The sequence below is a fragment of the Antechinus flavipes genome, chromosome 3 (assembly GCF_016432865.1).
Source record: "Antechinus flavipes isolate AdamAnt ecotype Samford, QLD, Australia chromosome 3, AdamAnt_v2, whole genome shotgun sequence".
Lineage (NCBI taxonomy): Eukaryota > Metazoa > Chordata > Mammalia > Dasyuromorphia > Dasyuridae > Antechinus > Antechinus flavipes.
Window position 1 is genome coordinate 323,682,860 of NC_067400.1, and position 21,468 is coordinate 323,704,327.

Consider the following 21,468-nt stretch of genomic DNA (forward strand, 5'->3'; position numbering starts at 1 on the left):
CTGCTAATATTTATTTCATCTATGATTTTGTGGAAATAGTCTATATATATAGACATCATCCTAGTATAGGAAAATGTGTACCCATTACAGACCAATCACTCATTTACTGAGGTGATTGTGATCCCTTAAATTGATTTTTTTTGTACTTGGCAGTCAGGTTTAGAATACAAAGGAAATTTAAAATGGAATTTATTCCTTCTCCCCCTCCCCACCCCCAGCAATAGCTGATTTAAAAATGATAAATTAATTATGATTTATTTAGGTATTTTGAACGTTCCAGTTACCTACCTGGGTCTCAGTTTCTTAAATCTGTGAAATGAAGGGGTTAGACAAAATAAAGTTTAAGGTTTGTCCTAATAAAAAAAAAAGAAATTCTTTTAAAAATAATTTTTAAATTTAAATTAATAAAATAATAAATAATAAAATAAAATTTAAATTAATTTTAAAATAAAATTTTTAAAATTTAAAAAAGAATCCTTTTTAAAGCATAAAGAACATGCTTTAAAAAAATTTAATCAGAATATGAATTCATGCCACAAGACTAGATAGCATACCTACAATGTCAAAAATATTCTTTTTTGATTCTTAATCCATCAAGAGTTTTATTTGCTCTTTTCATTAAGGAATGACTGACAGTTCCCTAATTTAGATGAAGTAAATTGCTGAACAGGGTAGTGCAGTGGATAGAATTAAGGAAGATTTATCTTCAAACAGTTCAAACCTGGCATCAGACAGTAGGTATGTGAACCTGAATTTAACTCTGTCTGTCCCAGATTCCTGTGTAAAATAAGCTGGAGTAGAAAATGGCAAACCATGGCAAACCACTCTGGTATCTTTGTCAAGAAAACCTGAAATGAGATCCTGAGTAATTGGACAGCAAAATTGCTGAGCAAGTTGACTTGAATGTAGAATGCATAAAATTCATCACCTTTGGGGCACTTTAAATTACTTGAAAAAATGTTTTGAACTAAATTTTCAAAGACCATTGCCATTTTATTCAGAGTTTATTGTAGGCTCCATAGCATTTTTATTTCATTTATCTTATAGTTAACTATTGATGGATGAAAATGTTGAGTATAATCATCATGAAGAATCAAGCATTAGGAATGCACGTTCTAGTAAGATGTAGGTAGATACAATCTATATTTTTGGGCTACTTTTTGAGAGCATCTTAAATGACCGGCCTGTGCCCTGCAGAGCTTACCATATTTTAGGATTGATGTGTATTCTATGCTGGGCTTGTTTCTTGTTGGAGTGTTGGTTTTTTAAATAGCCAGTTTCTGCCGCCCCTTCCCCCCAAAAGCAGTTTCCCCTTTAGCATAGATACCAACTGCCTAGGCCCCAATGCTGCAAAGATAAAAGTGTGCCCATCTTTGCCTGCAAGGCATGTAGAGTGTTAATGGAGAATTAAAAGTCAGCAGCCTCTATTTAAAGCTGGAAGAGAGGTTGAAAGTCAATTGAGTCATGTTACAGGTGAGAAACTGAAGCTGAAAGAGGGAATGATTTACCTTAGTTCACACACTGGCAGGTGAGAGCTAGGATTACAAGTTGGTTCATTCCAAAGTCAACACAGGGAGACCATCCCTTTAAAGGCACAGAAACTGCACATGATCAGTGTGATCACAAAAAGTGCTGGAAGGGGTAGAATATAAATAGAACTGAAAAAGTAGGTAAGAGCCAAATAGTGGCAGGCATAAGACCTAAGCCAGGCATTTTGTATTTTTTTTTTCCGGTAATGGAATTAATGAATTTTTAATAGGGAAGTACCTTAAGATTTTTGTATTAGTAGTAATAGCGTGGTACCTAGGGAGAGAATAGTAGGGAGAGAGATTAGGTAGATGAGAGACAAAAGTAGGGACATACCAATAATGTGATTCTTAGATGCTGTAATGTTGCTTAAATGATTCTTCCTGGCATGGAGAGCATTACTCATTACTCTTTTTAAAAATTGTACAGGACTAATAGTATGTTGAACATGCTTTAAAAAAATTTAATCATAGTATGAATTCATGCCACAAGACTTGATAGTATACCTACAATGTCATTCATGGCTTTTATCCAAATTTTCAAGGCATATTCATCAAAGCCATTCAGAAAGTTTGGGGTTTTTTTATGGATATTGAATAAGACTCCTTTTGTATTAGTTTTGATGTTAGAAAAGCAGGAATAGGAAAACCATTTGTGCTTTCCTCATTCTGGTGGTGCTCATTGGAATCCAGCAAAAAAAAAAAAAAATCTGTAGGGTATTGTTCATATATTAATATGTCTGAACATTCTACTAAATAGCATTTAGAAAAGCATATTTCATACCATTTAGATTATGGTAGTTTCCTTCCCTCACGATGATTTAAGTATGGAGATGTTTCTATGGCCTAGAGATTGTACCTTTTTTTCTGAAAAGAAAAAAAAATTTGGCTTGGTTACTACTAAACTTTTATATCCTTGTGAGACCTCACTTGATTATTGAGGTTGAAAAATGATTTTGCTATTTTGCTATTAAGGGGTTTAATTATGATTTTTATCTAACTTCTGAAAATATATGAATGATGATAAAATATTTCAGTTCTTGAAAAGATTAATATGCTCTTTATGGGCCCAGATGTCAAACTTTAAATAGAGTCAATTTGTTTTGGGCAAATAGAGTGTGCGTTTGAGCGCATGCACATGCACATGTGTGTGAATGATAGGGGTAGTGTGCTTTTCAGGTGTATATGTAAGAGAGTGATCTGGCTGCTAATGTCTCCAAACGTTAGCCAGTCTAGTTCTCAGATAACTGATTCACACTTTCTTGGTGCCCTAATCAAAGCCTTTACATTTTGTGGTGTAGGTTTGGTAATTTCCAGTTAAACTCCACTCCACCTGAGTATACCACCTATGTCTATATAATAAAGGTGTAGAACTAGATAGCTAATGTTTATGTTGCACTTTGAAATTCTTGAAGCATATATTCTCATTTTTTAAATGATATATGATTTATAATAAAATCCTCCTAAAAAGTGTTCCCATGTATGCAGCCAGAGGATTGCATATGAAACCATAAATTTCCATGTCATGCCAACTGATTTAAAATCATACTTTTTTATGTCATAATTCTTCGTGCTTCAAAACTGCTCTGCTTTTTTGGTGCTTCCTTTTCTATACTGTTGTAATATTTCAGCAATGTTGCAATGTCCCCCCCATTACTTGGGGGGAACACTATTAAATTTATCTTCTTCTCTCCCTCCCCCCCTACCTAACCCCCCCCCAGCCAGTTTTAATCTTCCAAGTTCCTTCATGCAGGTCAGGATGTTTATGTTGATTACGCCAACCTACTCCTCAGTTATGCTTCCTCTGAACTCCTCTCTCCTCCCTATGCTTGTTTGTGTTCTTGCTTGTTTTTATTCCTTTCCCCCACTTAATAGCATTTTATTTTTTCCAGTTACATATATAGTTTTCAACATTTACTTTTATAAGATTCAGAACTTCAATTTTTTTCTCCCTTCTTTTTCTCATCCTCTAGACAGCAAACAATCTGATACAGGTATACATGTACAATCATATTAAACATTAACATGTCATGTTGTGAAAGAAGAATCAGTACAAACGGAAGAAATTGTGAGAAAGGACAAACAAAAGTGAAAATAGTATGCTAAAAGTGAAAACAGTATACTTCAACTTGCATTCAGACTCCATAGTTCTTTCTCCGGATGTGAATACCATTTTCCATCATGAGTCTTTTGAAATTGTCATAGGTCATTGTAATGCTGAGAAGAGCTAAGTATCAAAGTTGATCACATTTTATACATTTCCCCCTTTTAAAAAATCATTTTAGGATACAGACTTAGTATAGTGGTATTAGTGGATCAAAGGGAATGCCCAGCTTTATATCCCTTGGGCATGGTTCCAAATTGCTCTACAGAATGATTGGATCAGTTAAACAACACCAGCAATGCATTAGTGTTCCAATTTTTCCCACATCTCCAGTATATTCTGTGTTCAATTCTCTTGTTTCAGTTGAGTGAGGTTCTGATGCTATACACATACAAAAGATGTATGTATTGTGCATGTAGGTTAGGTATATGTTCACAAGATCTAAGTGTGGTACACATAAATAGATCTTTAGACTCTTGCTCCTTTCTTTGATTCCTGTCTGAATTTCTTTTCTCAGAAAGAGGAATCTCAGACTAAAATGTATCTGCCTCCCCAAATATTGCTATTGTAGAGGAAATATTTTTATTCTGTTCTCTTCAGTGTAACTAAAAGAGAAAAGAATGCTTACATCAGAAGACTTGGATCTCTTTATACCAAATGCTATTTATACAAAAAACTGTCACAAACAATACCAAATAGATCTATTTATCTTAGGAAACAGCAGAGAAATTGGAGAAGTTAAACAAATTGGAATATATCAGACCATTCAGAGTAAATGAGCATCTTCATTTGGAGTAAAATATTTTAGCTTAAAAGAGAAATAGTCCCTTGTTTCACCCAAGAGGAAATTCTTTGCTTTCTAGGAAGAAAGCTGAAAAAGAGGGACTTGGAAGAGGGAGCAGTTGGAGATAGTTTTCCCTTATATGTGTGCTTTTTCTAGACTTTTTTCCAAAGAGCTTTATGTTTTGGGTGCCATGAACTTTGTCCATATAAGATGGCAAACTTAATTGGTAAATATGTGTACTCTTGAGTGTTCCATCAAGCACTGACCTCTTGCCCTTTCCCTGGGTCACTTCCCTATTCCTTGAGACACAGCAATATTAAAATTAGAAACTAACAACCCCACAATGACTTCTAAGCATTCAAGTAAAAGGAAGAGTCAACTGATGGGACTTACTTTGTCAAATGATTTTAAAAAGTTGTCCCAGCCACCCCAAATCCTCAGACCACCACCCTGCTCAGTCGGCAGACACCATCATTGGGGCAGGACCTTCTACCAGCAAAAAGATTACATCTTGCTGAAGACTCGGATGATGGTCAGCATCATTTTTTATTTTTTTGCAATAAAGTTTTTAATTAAGGTATGTACACTTTTTTAAAGACATAATACTATTGTACACTTAATAGATTTACAGTATAGTGTAAATATAACATATCCACTGGGAAACCAAAAAATTCATGTGACAGCACAGAAACTCAGTCTCAATTCACTTACTGCAAAAAAATATTAAGGTTGTTCAGTGTTTCTCAGGATAGTCCTTTTTTTCTTATAAGTAGTGACAGTAACAATCTGCTTCTCAAGGTTATAGGATTATTTTTATAAACATATTCATAGGATTTACAAGTAATACTTAAGATAAATTGCATGAGAAAGAAGTCATAAGTTTTCACAGATTGGAAATGAATACATTTCCTTGACTCCATTTATAAAAAGCACACATGAAATCAATTCTTTGCGGCTCCTCATGGACCATGGAATAAACACATTTTTATGCGTCTTTAAGGAGACTTGCTTGCTTTACCCCAATTTTTTTCAATTCAATTTTCAAACTTCTTCATGGGTCACAAGTAGACGCACTGAGGAAAGTTTCACATCAAGCTAGTTTTCAATTGTTGCTTATAGTTGATAGTACCAATTGGAGTTCTCCCAATGTTGTATTTGCATTTTAAATTCAGTCTCCATGAGATATGAATTTGAAAAATGAGAAACATACATGTATATGTGTATAAGGAAGCAAAAAGTTTAAGACATTTGAGTCTTAAAGTGGGTAGAGGCTTGTCTGTTGGTCTTGGAGATAACTAGAAAAAGATATTTTGTTCTGTGGCTAGTAGAACAGATATATTAAGAGCAAAACAGGAAGAATGAACGTGACTGCTCATTTTATATCAAAATGATGGCTAGTTTAAAGACAGTCACTCCATATACTATAGAATATATATACACACACACAATGTATACACATATTGATTTACATAACTAAAACCACTCAACAATATTAATCCAATAATTGTATAGAGAATTTTGAACTTGCTTTATACTTAATTGTGCCATACAGATAAACTACACACTTTTATGAGTAGTATGTTTTATAGTTTTAATGGCTTAAGGGAAACTGCATTATGGGAGGGAAAATAAGGAAGAGAATTGATAAGGGATTGATAAAAGATTTGGAGTTGAGATGACCCAAAGGGGGAAAAATTATAGAAAATACTAACTATAATATTCAGGAACTGAGAACATCTTATACTTAGGTGAGGCATATTGTAGAATCTTACTTATAATTAAGTTTTCCTTACGGGATATTTCTCTTGAGCATAGGCTCCTTTTGATTAAAGTATCAGAAATGGAACAACTCTTACATCCTGCTATTGAGTCAGTTTCATGTAGTGAGTGCAGTGATAACTAAAAATAAAAGTAAAATTATTTAGAAGGAACTTGGTTTGAAGGAAAGTGAGAGAAAGCATGTTTGAAGGGGGGAACCATTTTTAAGCAGTTATTTTGTGCAAAGCATTGTGTGTTACCTCCCAAGAAATTCACATTCTAATAGGGGTGATAGTACATAGTGAAGATTTTAGTAGCAAATCAGAGAGAAGTCCTGTGGATCTTAGAAGGCAGCAGCAAAGAATATACAAATGCCTCATTTAATAGAATTTCTTCTGTTAAGCTAATACCTGTTACTGATGTTGAATTACTTGACACAGTGCCAAGGACTTTGTTGGCAGTAATTTTCTTTTCTGAGGCTTCAGTAGCTGTAGCTACAGCACCTGGATCAGTTGCTAGGCTGCATCTTCATAAAGAGTTGCTTCTCAAGATGACAGCTATTGGCACTGGGTAAGAAGAATGCTATTTCAAAGGCTTTTGGTTTAGGGCCTGGACTGTCTTGCCAGCAATTCTTTCCTACTCTTATTCTGTGGAGAAGAAACATGGGTATAATGGAAAGAACACTGGATCTTAGGTTTGAATCCAAGTTTTGACACTTACTGCAACTCTGGGCTTCAATATTTTTTCTAAAATAAAATAGATTAGATTTGACCTGTAAGGAAAAATTGTAGATTTAACTTAAAGTAAAATAGACCTCACTTCATAAATGTAGGTGAGTAAACTGAAGTCTACAGAGGTGAAGAGAACCAAGGTCACATCAAGAGTTTTGATTCTGGGTTAATGATTCTAAATCTAGCACTAGAAAATAGTGTCCCTTCTTTTGTGTTAAATGAAATTCTGCTTTAGGATGAAAAGATCATTTCATTGGATTTTCTTTGACTTTACTCCACCTTACATATAAAACATTTAAGCACCTCTACAAGTTGAATCTAAGTTTTATGGTGCTTTGGGAGTGTCTCAATTTGGATTTTTATAATGCATCATTGGCAATCCTTTTTCTTAGTCAATGTGTTGATACTTCTAAAAGTTTTAATGAATCACACATAATACTGCGATTACTTTGTAGTACAAGAGGGGCTTGTACTCATGTGGGAAAAATATTTAGTTGTCTTTCCCTTTACCGTAGGTCCATTTCATTGTGACCAAATGGAAGTATAGAGTCAAAGAAGTGCACAGAAACCCTCAAAAGCTAATTGTTTTGCTTCTTGTTTGCAACTCCAGTAAGTCAATGGGGGAAAAAAAGGTAGAAATAAATTGTTTAAATCAGGGCATCTAACTTTTTTCTCCCATATAATTTGAAATGTAAACATTGTGATTGTTTACATAAGGTTGCCTTAACTCTTATTGCTGGGGGAATGTGTTGAAAAATCTTGGTGTACCTGTTTAGGATCCTTTCTATGTATTTGCTCAATATCATAGCATGGATTATTGAAAGTTAACAAAAAACAAGGTAGTTGGCCGTTCCAGGATAGTAAAAACGATATATTAGAGTAGATTATTTAGATGCAATCTTTTTGCTATGGGGTGGGTGAAAAAGGAAACACAGAGAAAAGCCGAACTGATAAATATAATAGGAAAAATAACATATCTGGTGCTTACTATATGCCAAGTACTATGCTTAAGCACTTTACAAATACTACATCATTTTGATCCTCATGACTAGGAGATAGACGCTATTATCCCCATTTTACAGATGAGGAAACTGGGACAAATAGAGGTTAAGTGACTTGCCAATAAGTGTGTGAGACCATATTTGAACTTGGGACATTTAACTCCAGGTCTTCTACCACCCCTGTATAACCTGTTCTATGTTGTGATATGACAAGAAATAGTTTTTAGAGAGTTTTTTTTTTTTAGCTATTCGAAATTTGCCTAACATGGGCAACTTGAAATAGTCTAATAACTAGTTTGAAACCCTTATCTCAGAATAAGGGAAATGGTTTATTTAAGTGACTTTTACAAGTAAGGATTCCTTTGTCATAAGTAGCTTTAATTTTGTGCCTCATATGTTGTTCTTCCTGGCTGACTTTAGCCAAGGACAATCTTTGGATAATTAACTCCCCAAGCTATAGCCATGAAAGTTAGTATTTTGGAGGGTGGTCTCTAATGGGAAGCTCCAGAGATCTCTCTTTGACCTTGAACCATTTAACGTTTTTATCAAAGACTTGGATGAAGATGTAGGTGACATTACCATCAAATTTGAAGATAAAATTGGAAAAGTTGGATAAACATGTATGATTATAATAGAGTTAGGATTTTGGCAGAATGGAACATTAGGCTACATCTAATGAAATCAAATGCAGAAAATTCAACATTTGGTTTTTAAAAATTAATTTTATGAGAATAATCTGAACAAAGCATGGCTAGAAAACAGTACTCTATTTTGGTCAAAGGTACCACCATTCTTTCAATCTCCCAGGTTTGTAGCCTCCCTATTATCCTTAACTCCTTACCTTCTCTCATCCTACACAACCAATGCCTTGCCAAATCTTGCTATTTATACTACATTCTACCTCTTTTCTCAACTTAAGAGCCACTACCTTAAATCAAGATCTTGTTACCTTTCACCTGATGTCCACAATGGCCTCCTAATTGGTCTTGCTGCCTTGTATCTATCTCTCCCCACTCCAGTCCATCCTTCACATGGTTGCCAAAGTGATGTTCTTTAAGCATATGTGTGATTGTGTTACTTCCCTATTTGACCCCAGTGGCTTCCTATTGCTTGGACCAAATTTAAACTTTTTTAAACCCTTCACATCCTTGTCCCAACCTATCATGCTAGTGCATCCTAGTACATTATGGTAACTCCAATACTGCAATCCAGCTAAACAGTTTTTCTAAAGTGAGTATGTGTGTGTATACACATGCATATACTTGTCACCTCTATTAGAATATAAGCTCATTGATAGGAGTGTTTGTTTAATTCTTTATATTTGTCCTTAATATAGTCTGGCCATAGTAATTGCTAAATAAAATGCCTGTTGATTGACATGCATTGCAAGGAATATGGAGATAGGATTCAGTCTATTTGCTATATAGCAAGATGGACAGTGCAAATGAATGCAAAATGAGTTCATTATGTGTACAAAGACTAGAAAAATGAGGGTCAAATTTTTTGATCTTTTAGTGCCAAAAAAGATGTTTCTATTTGATCTCATAGGTAAGAGGAAGACAGAAATTTATTGGTTAGTGGGGTTACATGGTAAAATTCATGCTTAAGAAATATCACTTTGACAGGTATATGGAAAATGGATTGGACTAGAGAGAAATAAACCAGTAAGAATAACTGGGAGATAATTGGCAGAACTAGGATGATGGCCATGTAAGTGGCAAAAAGGAAACATAAAGGAGAGATGTTGTGGAGATGGAAATGATAAGATTTTGCCATTTATTGAATGTGTGGGGTTAGTAAGAGTGAGATGTTGAAAATGACAGAAGTTGTGAACCTTGATGACTGGATGGATAGTAGTACTTTTGATAGTAATAGATTCAAAATTCTTAAGATGAGTTAATTCTGTTTTGAATATACTGAGTTTAACATGAGAATTCAAGTTTAAAATGTTTAATAGTGATATTTAACCAATATAAATGAGTTGTCACAGTGGGAAGATAAAGAAAACCTAGATATCATCAATATCTGATCTTGACAAGCAAAGAGATAGGGCAGTTAAGAGCAATACCTTCTTTGTCCCAATCTATCATTCCAGTTTAAATTTGGTCCAAGAAGCAATAAAAAGTTTAGAATATAAACAAAAGAGACAATTAGGCTAGATTGTTCTGGAGCTATTTAAAGATAAAACTGGGAGAAAGATAAGAAAGATAACAGATAAGCAAAAATGAGATGATCTGTAAAGATCTTTATAACATAATAATGATGATAAAAATAACTCATTTATATACTGGATAACAAAAATAACTAGCATTTGTATTCTGGCTAAAAGTTTACACAAACTATCTCATTTAAACCTTTAAAAACCTTTAAGGTGGACACTGGGTATGTAATCTGAATTCAAGTTTTCCTTATTCCAACTTCATCATTTCACCTTGCCATGTTCTTTCTACTATACATATTTGGCCATTAATACCATAATCCTGTTATGCTTTAGGAAGAAGTAGAAATTATACTAAAGAAAATAAAGGCAAGGAAATCAACACAATTTCAAATGTGTTAAATCCTGGTTTTCAACAGACTTGAAAGAGAAGAGGACACTAAACTTTTTTGGGGGAAAAAATCATGAACCTTTTTACTGAAAAAAAAAAAAAAAAGCTCAAGGAAATATCATCAACCCATATGCTTCTACTCTCACTTTTATAATAGTAATCCCTAGACATATGAGGTATTCTCAGTCCACATATGGTAAAGGAAGAGGGAAGTTTTCATAAATGTGATTCTTCAATTTGATTGAAAGGACCAGAGAATACAAGATCCCACTTTTTTTTGTGGGGTTTTTTGTTTATTTGTTACTATCAAAAATGTATTTGATTCTGGAACTGTTATATTTAAAGTTTGCTTTCTATCTCCTTTGCATATGTCAAAAGCTTGAAAGATTTAACAGCAGAGGAGACATTGTTCAACATTATAAATTATTCCTATCAATCAAGACTTCAAATGTACTCCAAAGGTACTTCACTATTTTGAAGGAGAACTGTGGAATCCAAACAGAAAAGCAAAATTCTCCAGTCATCTAAATGTTCCTGTTTTTTGATGACATTGTGTCAGTTGCATGTTCAGCCTTCAGCAAATTCCAGTTTCCACATGGAAAAAAATTGGGTGAAAAATTTCTGTTGTATAAACTGATTTGTAGCAGGAATGACAATTCAAACAGCATGATTGATCAGTATGTACATTTTAGAGAAATAATGCCAATTAACAACAACCTGGGCCAGAATTTATTAGGAGAAGGAAAATTTTTAAAATGCCTTTGTGTAGTGGTTTACATTTTTTAAGTTGAATTTCATTTTCTTCTTTAGATCAGTCTTATTTTTGTATTGCATCAATTACTGAATATATTCTTTCCCTCTACTCTGTCATTCCTTGTAACAAAACTTTTTTGAAAAGGGGAATGAGATCAGCAAAGCTAACATGTCTGAATAGGATCTGCCATATTACATATCCATGGCCCTTTATCCCTTCAGTGTGAAAAGGAAAAAGGTGCCTTTTCTCAGTTCTTCTCCAGGATCAGCCTTGGTCATTATAATTGCAAAGAGTTCACTTTTGATGTTTTCTTTTTTCCATTTCAATTGTTATAATTTGCATCTTGTTTTCATGATTCTATTTACTTCATTTGCCATCCATCAGTAAACTTTTATTCAGCTCCTATTATGTGCCAGATTTGGGGTATAAAAAAAGTCAAAAGATAGTCCCTGTCCTTATGGAGCTAATAGTAATAAGACAACATGCAAATACCGACATATAAATAAGCAACATATATGATAAAGAATAATCATCAGATAGAATGCCCTAGATTGAGTGATTGGGAAAGGCTTCCTATAGTCTTCCTTTTAGTCTTCCTGTATTTCATATCGATAATATTCATGCACCACAAACTTTTTTTGCCATTTTTTTTGCCATTTTCTAATCAATGGATAGCTACCTAATTTTCAGATTAAACATGAAAAATAGTGCAGTATTTTCAATATTCCCCATCTATTTAAAATTAGAGCTTATCTTTAAAGCCCAGTATTTCTTTGATGATAACCATGTATTTCTACCAGTTACAGAATACCATAACTTCTAAAGGATGCCAGCCACATTTTACCTAAGACAGATGCTTGTGATATGTGTGAATAGGCCATGATATGGAGTCAAGGAAGATGAGATAGCATAAAAGATATCATCAAAGAGGTGTGTGATTAGAAAACTAGACTGGCCCAGATCTTGGTGAGAATGGAGATAATTTACCTAGTTTGGGCAGCATCTTGTGTACTCCACTGATATCTGTGTACTATCAAGAGATCCAGAGGAAGGCCTCTTCAGCATGTTGGCTGGGCCCTCCATGTAGGATTTAGGGGTGAGGGGGCAAACCATGCCCTTGGAGGAAGGACGCTTGTCAACAGACTTACAGAAAAATCAGTTTCAAATATATACTGGTTATGTGGTTCTGGGCAAGTCATATCACCTCTATTTCAGTTTTTTCATCTTGAAAATGGGGATAATTGGAATCTTCTAAGATTATTGTGAAAATCAAATGAGTAATTGCAAAGTTTAGCAGAGTGCTTGATATATAGTAAGTACTGTGTAAATATTGGTAATAATAATGATGCACTGGGCCAAGAGTCAGAAAGACCTGAGTTCAAATCCAGACTCAGGCATTAGTTGAATGTTCCTGAACAAATCATTTCCTCAACAGTAAAATAAGGATAATAACAGTATCCACCTTACAGGATTGTTAGGAAGATCAGATGACTTGAGAAGTACATTGAAAATCTTAAGATGTTACATGAATGTTAATTGTCATTATTATTATTCCAGATCAACTTTTTTTTTTTTTTTTTTTTTGAAATACATGAAATAAAACATTCAGGGAGAAAAATAAAAGCAGATTGATTAAAAATAATGTAAGCATTTTCCTACTCTCCCAAAGACTACTTTTTGCTTAAGCACACGTGTCATTCAGTTGTCCCTATCATGTCCAATTCTCCATGTTTCCATTTGGAGTTTTGGAGATGTTGGAGGAGATGTTACTTCCTTCTCTAGCTTATTTTATAGCTAAGGAAACTGAGGTAAACAGGGTACAGTGACTTGCACAGGGTCAGTGTCTTAGGCCAAATTTGGACTTAGAAAGATGAGACTTCCAAAATTCAGGCTTGATACTCTTATCAGAGCATTGCACTATCCACTGCCCACAGCAGCGGACTCGTGCCATTGCTAGATTAACTTGGATATTCTTCAGGTAGTTTCTCTAGAAATGTAAAAAGGACCATGGATATATTGTTTAGTCTTGCTTTTATCAATTATAAAATGGGGATAATAATGATACGTACTTCAAAAGGCTGTCATGAAGATTAAGCGAGATAAGTAAAGTACTTTAAAATCCTTAAAATGTTACATAAATTCTAATTATGTATTACAACTTTTTGGAAATAAGTTATACATAAAATAAATTTCTAAGAAGAGAAATAAAAGCAGATTGATTAAAAACAATTTAAGGATTTTTTTGCTTTCCCAAAGACTTTTTTTTTTTTGCTTGCTATGATACCAATCATTTTTATATTGAATGTACTGTGAGTAGTTAGAAATCTAGTAATTAATAGTCTAGAAATGTAACTAGTTTATATATTTTCAAGAATTGTGGGCTTGTTGCTCAACCTGAATTTTATTATCTATATATTGAGAGTGAAAAGACCTAAACTATGGACCTCAGTAGGTTATAAGAAAAAGTGCATTATAGACTACAAAGCACTGTCTGAATATAAGTAGCTTTTTTTTTTTTTAAATTAGTTTTATTGTGGTTTTTTAGAATAGAATTAACAGGAGCCTATTTTGTCTCCCAAAACCAAGTTATGAGAGTTTATACACTCCTTTCCATAAAGCTAATATTCACTCATATCATTATTTGTGTCAAAAACATACACTCAGCATTTCAGGAAGCATCAGGTGAGTCCCTGTCTAGCAGTCAAAAATGAATGAAATCACCATGAGTATTTGTCATGAATGTATGATACTTTGAATAAGCTACCTCTGATCTTCCCAGGTCAATACAAGAGAAAGACAGTTTCTATGGTGTGATTCAACACTTCTCTGGGTAACCTGTGCCTTTCTATACCTCTTAGGTGCAGGTGGAACATTTTTAATTAAAGGCAAGAGAAGTTTTTGAAGGTCAAATGGCTGATGGGATTCTAGATAAGGGAAAAATATTCTGCCTATCTCCTGCCTTATGTGAATTTTCTCTCCAGCTTCCTTGACCCTAAGGACCTGAATGTTTTTGCCACGTTAGCTTAATGTCCACCTGTGTTAAAAAGAGGCGGGGTTTTCTGACCTGATTTCCTGTGTAATACAGCCTAGACACTCCCTTGCTTCTCCTGACTACTGAAGCTTCCTGCATGGCTGGTTTGAATGTCTCCCTTTCGTTCTTCTTTATTATTATTATCCTATGTGAAGGGGCCAGAAGAATTTCCAAGAGGTTTCTCCCTCAGAAAATCTATAGCAGCTTTGCTGGGGAGCTGGCAAGTGCCTTCCAGTTATGCGCATGTTGCCTAGAACTTAGAATGTTAGTGGAGATCGGGCCCTGGGGAGGTGGCTTTGGCCCAGATGTAATCCTGACCCTTCTTTTCCTGCTCTTTGTGGTCCATGGGATGTCTTTTGATGGTGCATCTGCCAACCCCGCCGTGTCCATCCAGGAGTTCCTGATGGTAGAGTCCTCCTTGCTGACCACACTTGTCAAATTGTTGGCTCATTTTGTGGGAATGAAGGCCAGCTGCGTTTTGACCAATCTTTATTGGTCCTGGGAGTTGACAGATTTCCATCTAATCCAGAATCTGATTGCCAGAGATTGCAGCTCTTCCCTCCGGACATCAGTGAGCCAAGGCACTTTGGTGGAAGCCACCTGTTCTTCTTCTTCCATTTAACTCTCCTCCTATTTCAGCACAGTCTTTTTATCTACAGGGTGACTGCTGTGGCTCTCATTGTTACCATCTTGGCTTATACAGGTGAGAGAATTTTCACCTTGAGACTCCAGGGTGGGTGACAGAGGGAGAAGGATTATCCCTTGAAGCAAGGTTACATGCTGAAAAGAAACACTCATTTGAATAGCCAGTATTTAATTGAGACCAGACAACTAATCCAATGAAAGTGTGTCTTAATAAGAATTTCAGTTGTTTTTTGGTTGTCATTTGCTTTATGTTGTTTTCTTGGATTTAGTGCTGGGGACTAAGAGAATTAGAAATGGCAGGTGTTTATAGTAGGGTGGAATGGGGAGAATCTGAAAAAGGTCAGGGAATCTTTGAAAGTGTCAGACTTTTACTATTTGGGACAAGAGGCTAAGAATCAATTCTAACATCCATTTAGCTTTTGGTGAAGTCATTCCCAGTCCTGTTTAAAAATATCTCAGAATGATTCAGTTACCTCAAGGGATGTCATAAAATTCTACAAACCAAATAAATTTTTTATTCAATTTAATTGAAAAGTCAGACCATACATGGGGAAGGGCGTTTGGTGGTGATGAGGAAGTAAGGGAAAAGGAAATCAGATAGTAAGATTACAGTGTCAGAACAAATAGGAAGAATGTGGGGATCACTAAGGGATAGGGGGAAACAGTGGAAGCTAAAGTAGTTAGCTGGTTTAGGGAATAAAAAAATAAGTCTTCAAAATTATTTACTACTTTGTTAATAGTAAGAAGCAGAGAGGGAATACGGTAAAAAACCTGGATTTGAATCTCATTTCTGCAGCTTACACCTGGATGAATTTGGACAAGTCCCTTTATTTCTCTGGGCCTCAGTTTCCCCATGTGTAAAGTGAGGAGGTCAGACTAGACAGTATCCAAAGATCTCTTCCAGCTCTAAAGCTATGATCATCTGTGAACCTGTTGGCTTATGCTGTGATATGGCAAGTGAATTCACCTCACTTCTAATTGATTTTCTATAGATAGTAGATCCTAATGTAGCCTTAAATTTCTCTTCTAAATCTGTTAAAAAAAAAAAAATTCAGTAGGAAATCTATTTGAAGGACCTTGGGGGTAGATTTAATGTAGACACATATCATATAGATATACACACATATATCTGTATCATATCTATATTTATAGATAGAAATGTAGATGTAGAGAACAAAAGAGAGCCAGCTCACAATTCTTAACTTTTTAAGTGGTCCAGTGGATAGTACACTGGGCCTGGAATCAGGAAGTATTGAGTTCAAGTCTAGCCTCAGACACTACCCATCTGATGCTAGGCACTAAACTTATGTTTGCTTCGGTTTCCTCATCTGTAGAATAAGGATAATAATAGCAACTACCTCCTCTCTGCTCCCAACCCCAAGGGTGGTTGTGAGGATTGAATAAGATAATAATTGCCAAGCACTTAGCAATGCCTGACATATTAAGCACTATTATGTTAACCACTATTATTATAATATAGTCAATTATTATCATCATTATTATAGCTAACATTTATACAAGTGCTTTCAGATTTGAAAACTGCTTTACCAGATCCTTGCAACAACTTAGGGAAGTTGGTGCTATTATCCCCATTTTAGAGATGAATCAACTGAGGCAAAGGTTAAATGATTTACCCAGGGTCTCCCAGCTGGCCATAGGTCACATTTTAACTTAGGACTTTGTGACTTCGGGTCCAGCACATTATTGATTGTGCTACCAGCTAACTTTGTTAGAGGGGAGAGTCCTTATAAAATGAATAGTTGTTTTTTTTAATAACATTTTATGGTATACAGAGTGCCTTTCCTGTAATAACCTTGTAAAATAGTATGTAATGTATAAAAATTATCCCTGTCTCACAGGAAAGGAAATTGAAATTCATAAAAAAATGCTTTATCCAAGGACACATGCTAGTAAGCAGGGTGTCTGGGTCCCTTCTGACTCTATATCCAGTGTTCTTTTAAGACCATTTGATCTCTATGAAGTAGGAAAGCAACTTTCCTCAAAGTTAGAGCCTTAGATTAATTAGCCTCTTTCCTTTAAGGTCATCCATAATACTATAAAATATGACAGAAAAAAGAAGGATAAGGCCAAGTCCACCAGCCCTCACTGAAAAATTCAAAGGACATGCATGCTCCTGGGAACCTCTATCCTGAACAAATGTCAACCTTGGTGAAAACAAACCTAGACCAGATCTTTTGGTTGATTTCTTGCTAATGTGTGATCCCAGAGAGGATAATGCAAATAGTTCTGTTAGTATTTGTAAAATTCTTTTGTAATTGCTAATGTAAATGTAAGCTCTTCTCTCTCCCAATTTTACAGATGATGAAATTGAATCTTTGAGAGTGTGACTTGCTTCCACAGCTAGCAAATGTCTGCCATAACATTTTAACCCAGATTTCCAGATTTTAAATTTAGCACTAGCTCTTAGTTCATGTATAGCTGTCAGGCTGCCCCTCAAAGCTTACGACAGTTTTATGTGGGAAAGAAGGGTTGGAGTTCATAACTCTATTTCTCTAAGAACTTTTCAGGCAAAAGTCAGAGAATAGTCTTCGAAGAATGGGAAATTAATTTCCTTTTAGACTGAAGGTTTAGATATATGTACTGAGATAGGCTGCTGATTTTAACATTGTGCAATCAAACATTTTCCTCTCTAGTTTCTTGTATTGGAGAAAAAAGGGAGAGAGATTAAATGAGAAAGGAAATAAGATTTCTCAAACTGCTTAGTAGACCAAGGTACTTTAAAACCAAATTTGTTCTATTGATTGATGTGTCCCAGGATGGTATTCTACAAAGTGCCATGTTTCTCTTTATCATGGTAACTTACCAGCCCAGGACTATGGAAGGTGGATAAAGTTCATTAGGAACCATCTTTTTGTTACTTAAATGTCAGCATCCCTGGAAGAATCAAAAGCAAAATGGAGTGCATTTTCTGAAATGATGTTTGCAACTTGGTTAGAATGGCTATTTTTCAAGCAGCCAGGAGGGGCACTTTTCCAAGGTCCCTTTCAGTCTGAGGATTCTTTGAGATATTCATGGAGAGGTCACTTAAAACCAATAGAATCCCATCACTCCGGATTATTTTTTCCACAGCTGGTCCATTTACTTCAGCCTTCTTCAACCCTGCCCTAGCATCCTCTGTGACTTTTCATTGCTCTGGAAATACTTTACTGGATTATATGCAGGTCTACTGCTTGGGTCCTCTCACAGGTAAGAAAACCGTAAGGGGCTTCAAGGATTCATTTCACACATTTTGTTTAGGACAAAGTTGACAGTGTGAGGATTTCAAGTTTAGAACTAGCAGCAACTTTAGAAGCCAGCTAGTCTAGCCCCCTAATTGGAGGCTTCTAAGTGGTATAATGGACAGAGTGCTAGACCTGGAGTCAGGAATATCAGGGTTCAAATCCAACCTCAGACATTTACAGACTACGTGGCCCTAGACAAGTTCCTCTGCTTCAGTATCCCTAGCAATACAATAGAAATAATAATCATCTATTTCCCGAAGTCACTGTGACTACAATGAGATGATATTTATATATCTCATTAAAGTACTATGTAAGTTATATAAGCTTTAAAGAGCCATATAAATGTTAGTTATTACTATTGTTGATATTATTAATTACAAATGAGGGAACTGAGGTACAGAGAGATGAAGTCATTTGCCCAAGGTCACTCAGGTAGTAAGTGATGGAGCAAAATTTGAACCCCAATCCTCTGGTTCCAATCCAGCATAGTAATAGAATGATTCTATGATCTTATAGTAAGAGAAATTTTAGGGCAGAGGATATTTAAGATGACTATATATATGCATATATAACTTCTTACATGTATATATAAAAGAACATATAGCAGTATGAAACATACAAGTTCATTTAATTGTCATAGTCACTATGACTAACTACATATAAGTTATATATAGGTTTATACATAAGTATATATGATGATTTTATGTAAATCTATATGTACAAATTAATATGCATGTTTATACAATGATGATAAAAGTAAATTATAAATGTGTAACAATATATATCCCATGTAAACAAACACATGCATATATGTAAATATACATGTAAGTTTATATATAGATGATAACTGTAAATATATGTGAATATACAGATAAATATGTAAATATACACTCATACATAATGACTATGTAAATTTATAAATTATATGTAAATATATGCATTCATATAAGTATATACATGACTCTATACAGCTACATAAATATATAAGTTCACATCAATATATGTGGTGAATATGACATAAGTATATATAAAAACAATATGTGTGTATATATGTATGTATATGTATATATTTTAAGTTCAATAAATTTTATTTTTGGATGCTGAAGGCATATGGATGATTAGCACCTTGTTTAAAGTAATTTTACTACCTTTATTTAACTATTTGGTAAATGAATAAGGAACAAAATGGAATGGCTCAAACATTATTTTTTATATCCTCTGACCACCCTTTGGTGTGGGTCTCAAAAAGCAATGAAATAGTCAAAACCTATATAGACAAAATGGGAAATATAGACCTTAATGACCACAAACTGCCATATGTAGTTTGAAGTATTAAAATATAGAGTGAACTTGGGACTGGAGAACTTTTTTTCGCCAAGGGCCATTTGGATATTTATAATATCATTCATTGGGCCATACAAAATTGTCAGCAGAATTGAAACAGTGCAAGGCTGTGGTACTTAGCTTTTAGCTCATCCTTAACTGCAGTTACCTTAGCAAATGATTTCAGAGGGCCTTATACCATCTACTGGCTGGTGGTTCCCCACTTCTCACCTAACTCATGGGAAAGCAAAGCCTTGTAGGATATGCTGAAACCTTGGGATACTCCTGAAGGCCTGATGTCATGCTAATTACCTGACTATGAGCAAGCCACTTAATCACCTTTAAGCCCCATGATCCTCATCTATAAAATGGGGCAATTGGGTTAGAGAGCTTCTAAGGTTCCTTTCAGCTCCTGATCAGTAATTCTATAATGGTTATTCTTTATACGTGTTTACCTCCATATTTTCAGACAGGACCTGTGATAAACACCTTATGTGGGTACCCTCCCTATCTCTGCACATGGCAATGGTAAACTCTGTGCCTTTGGCTTTCATGATCTGTTTGACCAAAAATATTCATCTTCTGGAGGAAAGCCTCTCCAAAGTGAACTAGGCTGATCCTCAAATAATGAGCAATCCAGCCTATTGTTGGAACCTGCTGAGTCTGTTACACAACCCAGGGCTTGTGGTCTCTTAGCTCAGTTAGCCTTTGAGAATCCCAAATCACCCATGAGACTGGAGGAAACCCTGGAGTGGGGAAACTTGTACTGCAGGGCTGCAGTCCTTTTAAGTCAAGCTGGATTTTAAGTTCACAGACTTTCTTAGACTACACATAATATCTTTTTTTTTTTTTCTTCAGGGATGATTGTGGCAGTCCTACTATATCAGGGCAACATTCCCCGGTTTTTCCAGAGGAACCTGTTTTACTATCAAAAGAACAAGTATCGTGTGCCCAAGGGGAAGCCAGCCTCCACGCCCAATGGGACTCAGAAACAGGAGAAAAGTACCAAGAAGGGGAAAACAGAACTCAGTCAGAAAATGGAGTGACAGCAGTTTTGGAGTCACAGGACCTGAGTATGAATCCTAGCTCTGTCACTTACTACTGCCTGGGTGACTTTGGACAAATCACTTAAATTCCCCGGATCTCAATTTCCTTATTTGTGAAATGAGGGAAGTCCCTTACAGCTCTGGATCTGTGCTTCTGTGATCCTACTAGATTGTGACAAGTGTGTCCATTTCCTTGGCTTATCAGTTTTGGGGGTGAATGGATCTGCAAAAGAGACAAGAACCAAGGGAGCCCTGGATGGCTTTATATTTCCAAAGCAATTGAATTAGTTGAGAATGCTCTCAGGTAGCAACCGTGAACACAATCAAGTATCCTAGAGCAAAGGGTCTTTACCTTTCCTGGGTCAAGGTTCCCTTTGAGAATAGGTGGAACCAATGGACTCTCCTCCTCCAAATGATGTTTTTAAATGCACAAAAATAGGATTACAAAGGATACTGATTATGTTGAAAAACAGTTATCAACATGTAAAATAAAATAAGTACATAAAACTTAGGTTGAATCTCTTCTTTTCTTACAAAAGAGCTGCTCTTACTGAAGTTGCAGGTGGGGAAAAATTATTAAAATACTGACTGGACCTGTTTGTTTTCTCTGGACCCAGAGGTTTGGTAAAGGTGTATGAAGTCCAAAATAAAATGGTAATATGGTTGGGCTTATCAAAGAAGGGAGTTTCCTCAGTCTTCCGTAAACCCCTATAATTATTGTTTCAGTTTACTATCAATTCTTCAAGTCTGCATGTGGAGAGGCTTATCAGACATGGTTGGGATATTAACTCTGAGAGGCCTGGGCTGTAGGTCCAGTGCCAGTTAGGTTATACCTTGGAAAATGGCACACCACGAATTAAGGCTCGATTTATTGTTTTGGTCTAGACTTAAGAAATTTGTGTTAGAGAAAATGTTAGCAATGTAGATTAAATTTTAAAGTATGTCCTGGGTGTTGAGGAAAGCCAGTTGTTAAA

The 21,468-nt window shown here is 35.3% G+C and overlaps 1 protein-coding gene across 3 annotated transcripts in view; it reads left to right on the plus strand.

Annotated features, from left to right (window-relative positions):
• Positions 1-21,005, plus strand: part of PAK2 (p21 (RAC1) activated kinase 2) — a 129,426-nt gene extending 108,421 nt beyond the window's left edge. For 2 of the 3 annotated variants that reach the window (XM_051985542.1, XM_051985541.1), the window contains exons 15-17: positions 14,898-14,941; positions 17,974-18,090; positions 20,307-21,005. In XM_051985542.1, coding sequence (XP_051841502.1) covers positions 14,898-14,941; positions 17,974-18,090; positions 20,307-20,580 — 435 coding nt within the window. In that variant the 3' untranslated portion in view covers positions 20,581-21,005. Of the gene's footprint in view, positions 1-14,897; positions 14,942-15,679; positions 18,091-20,306 lie in introns of those variants that run through there. The other variant, XM_051985544.1, reaches the window with a different exon arrangement.
• Positions 21,006-21,468: the final 463 nt, after the last annotated feature.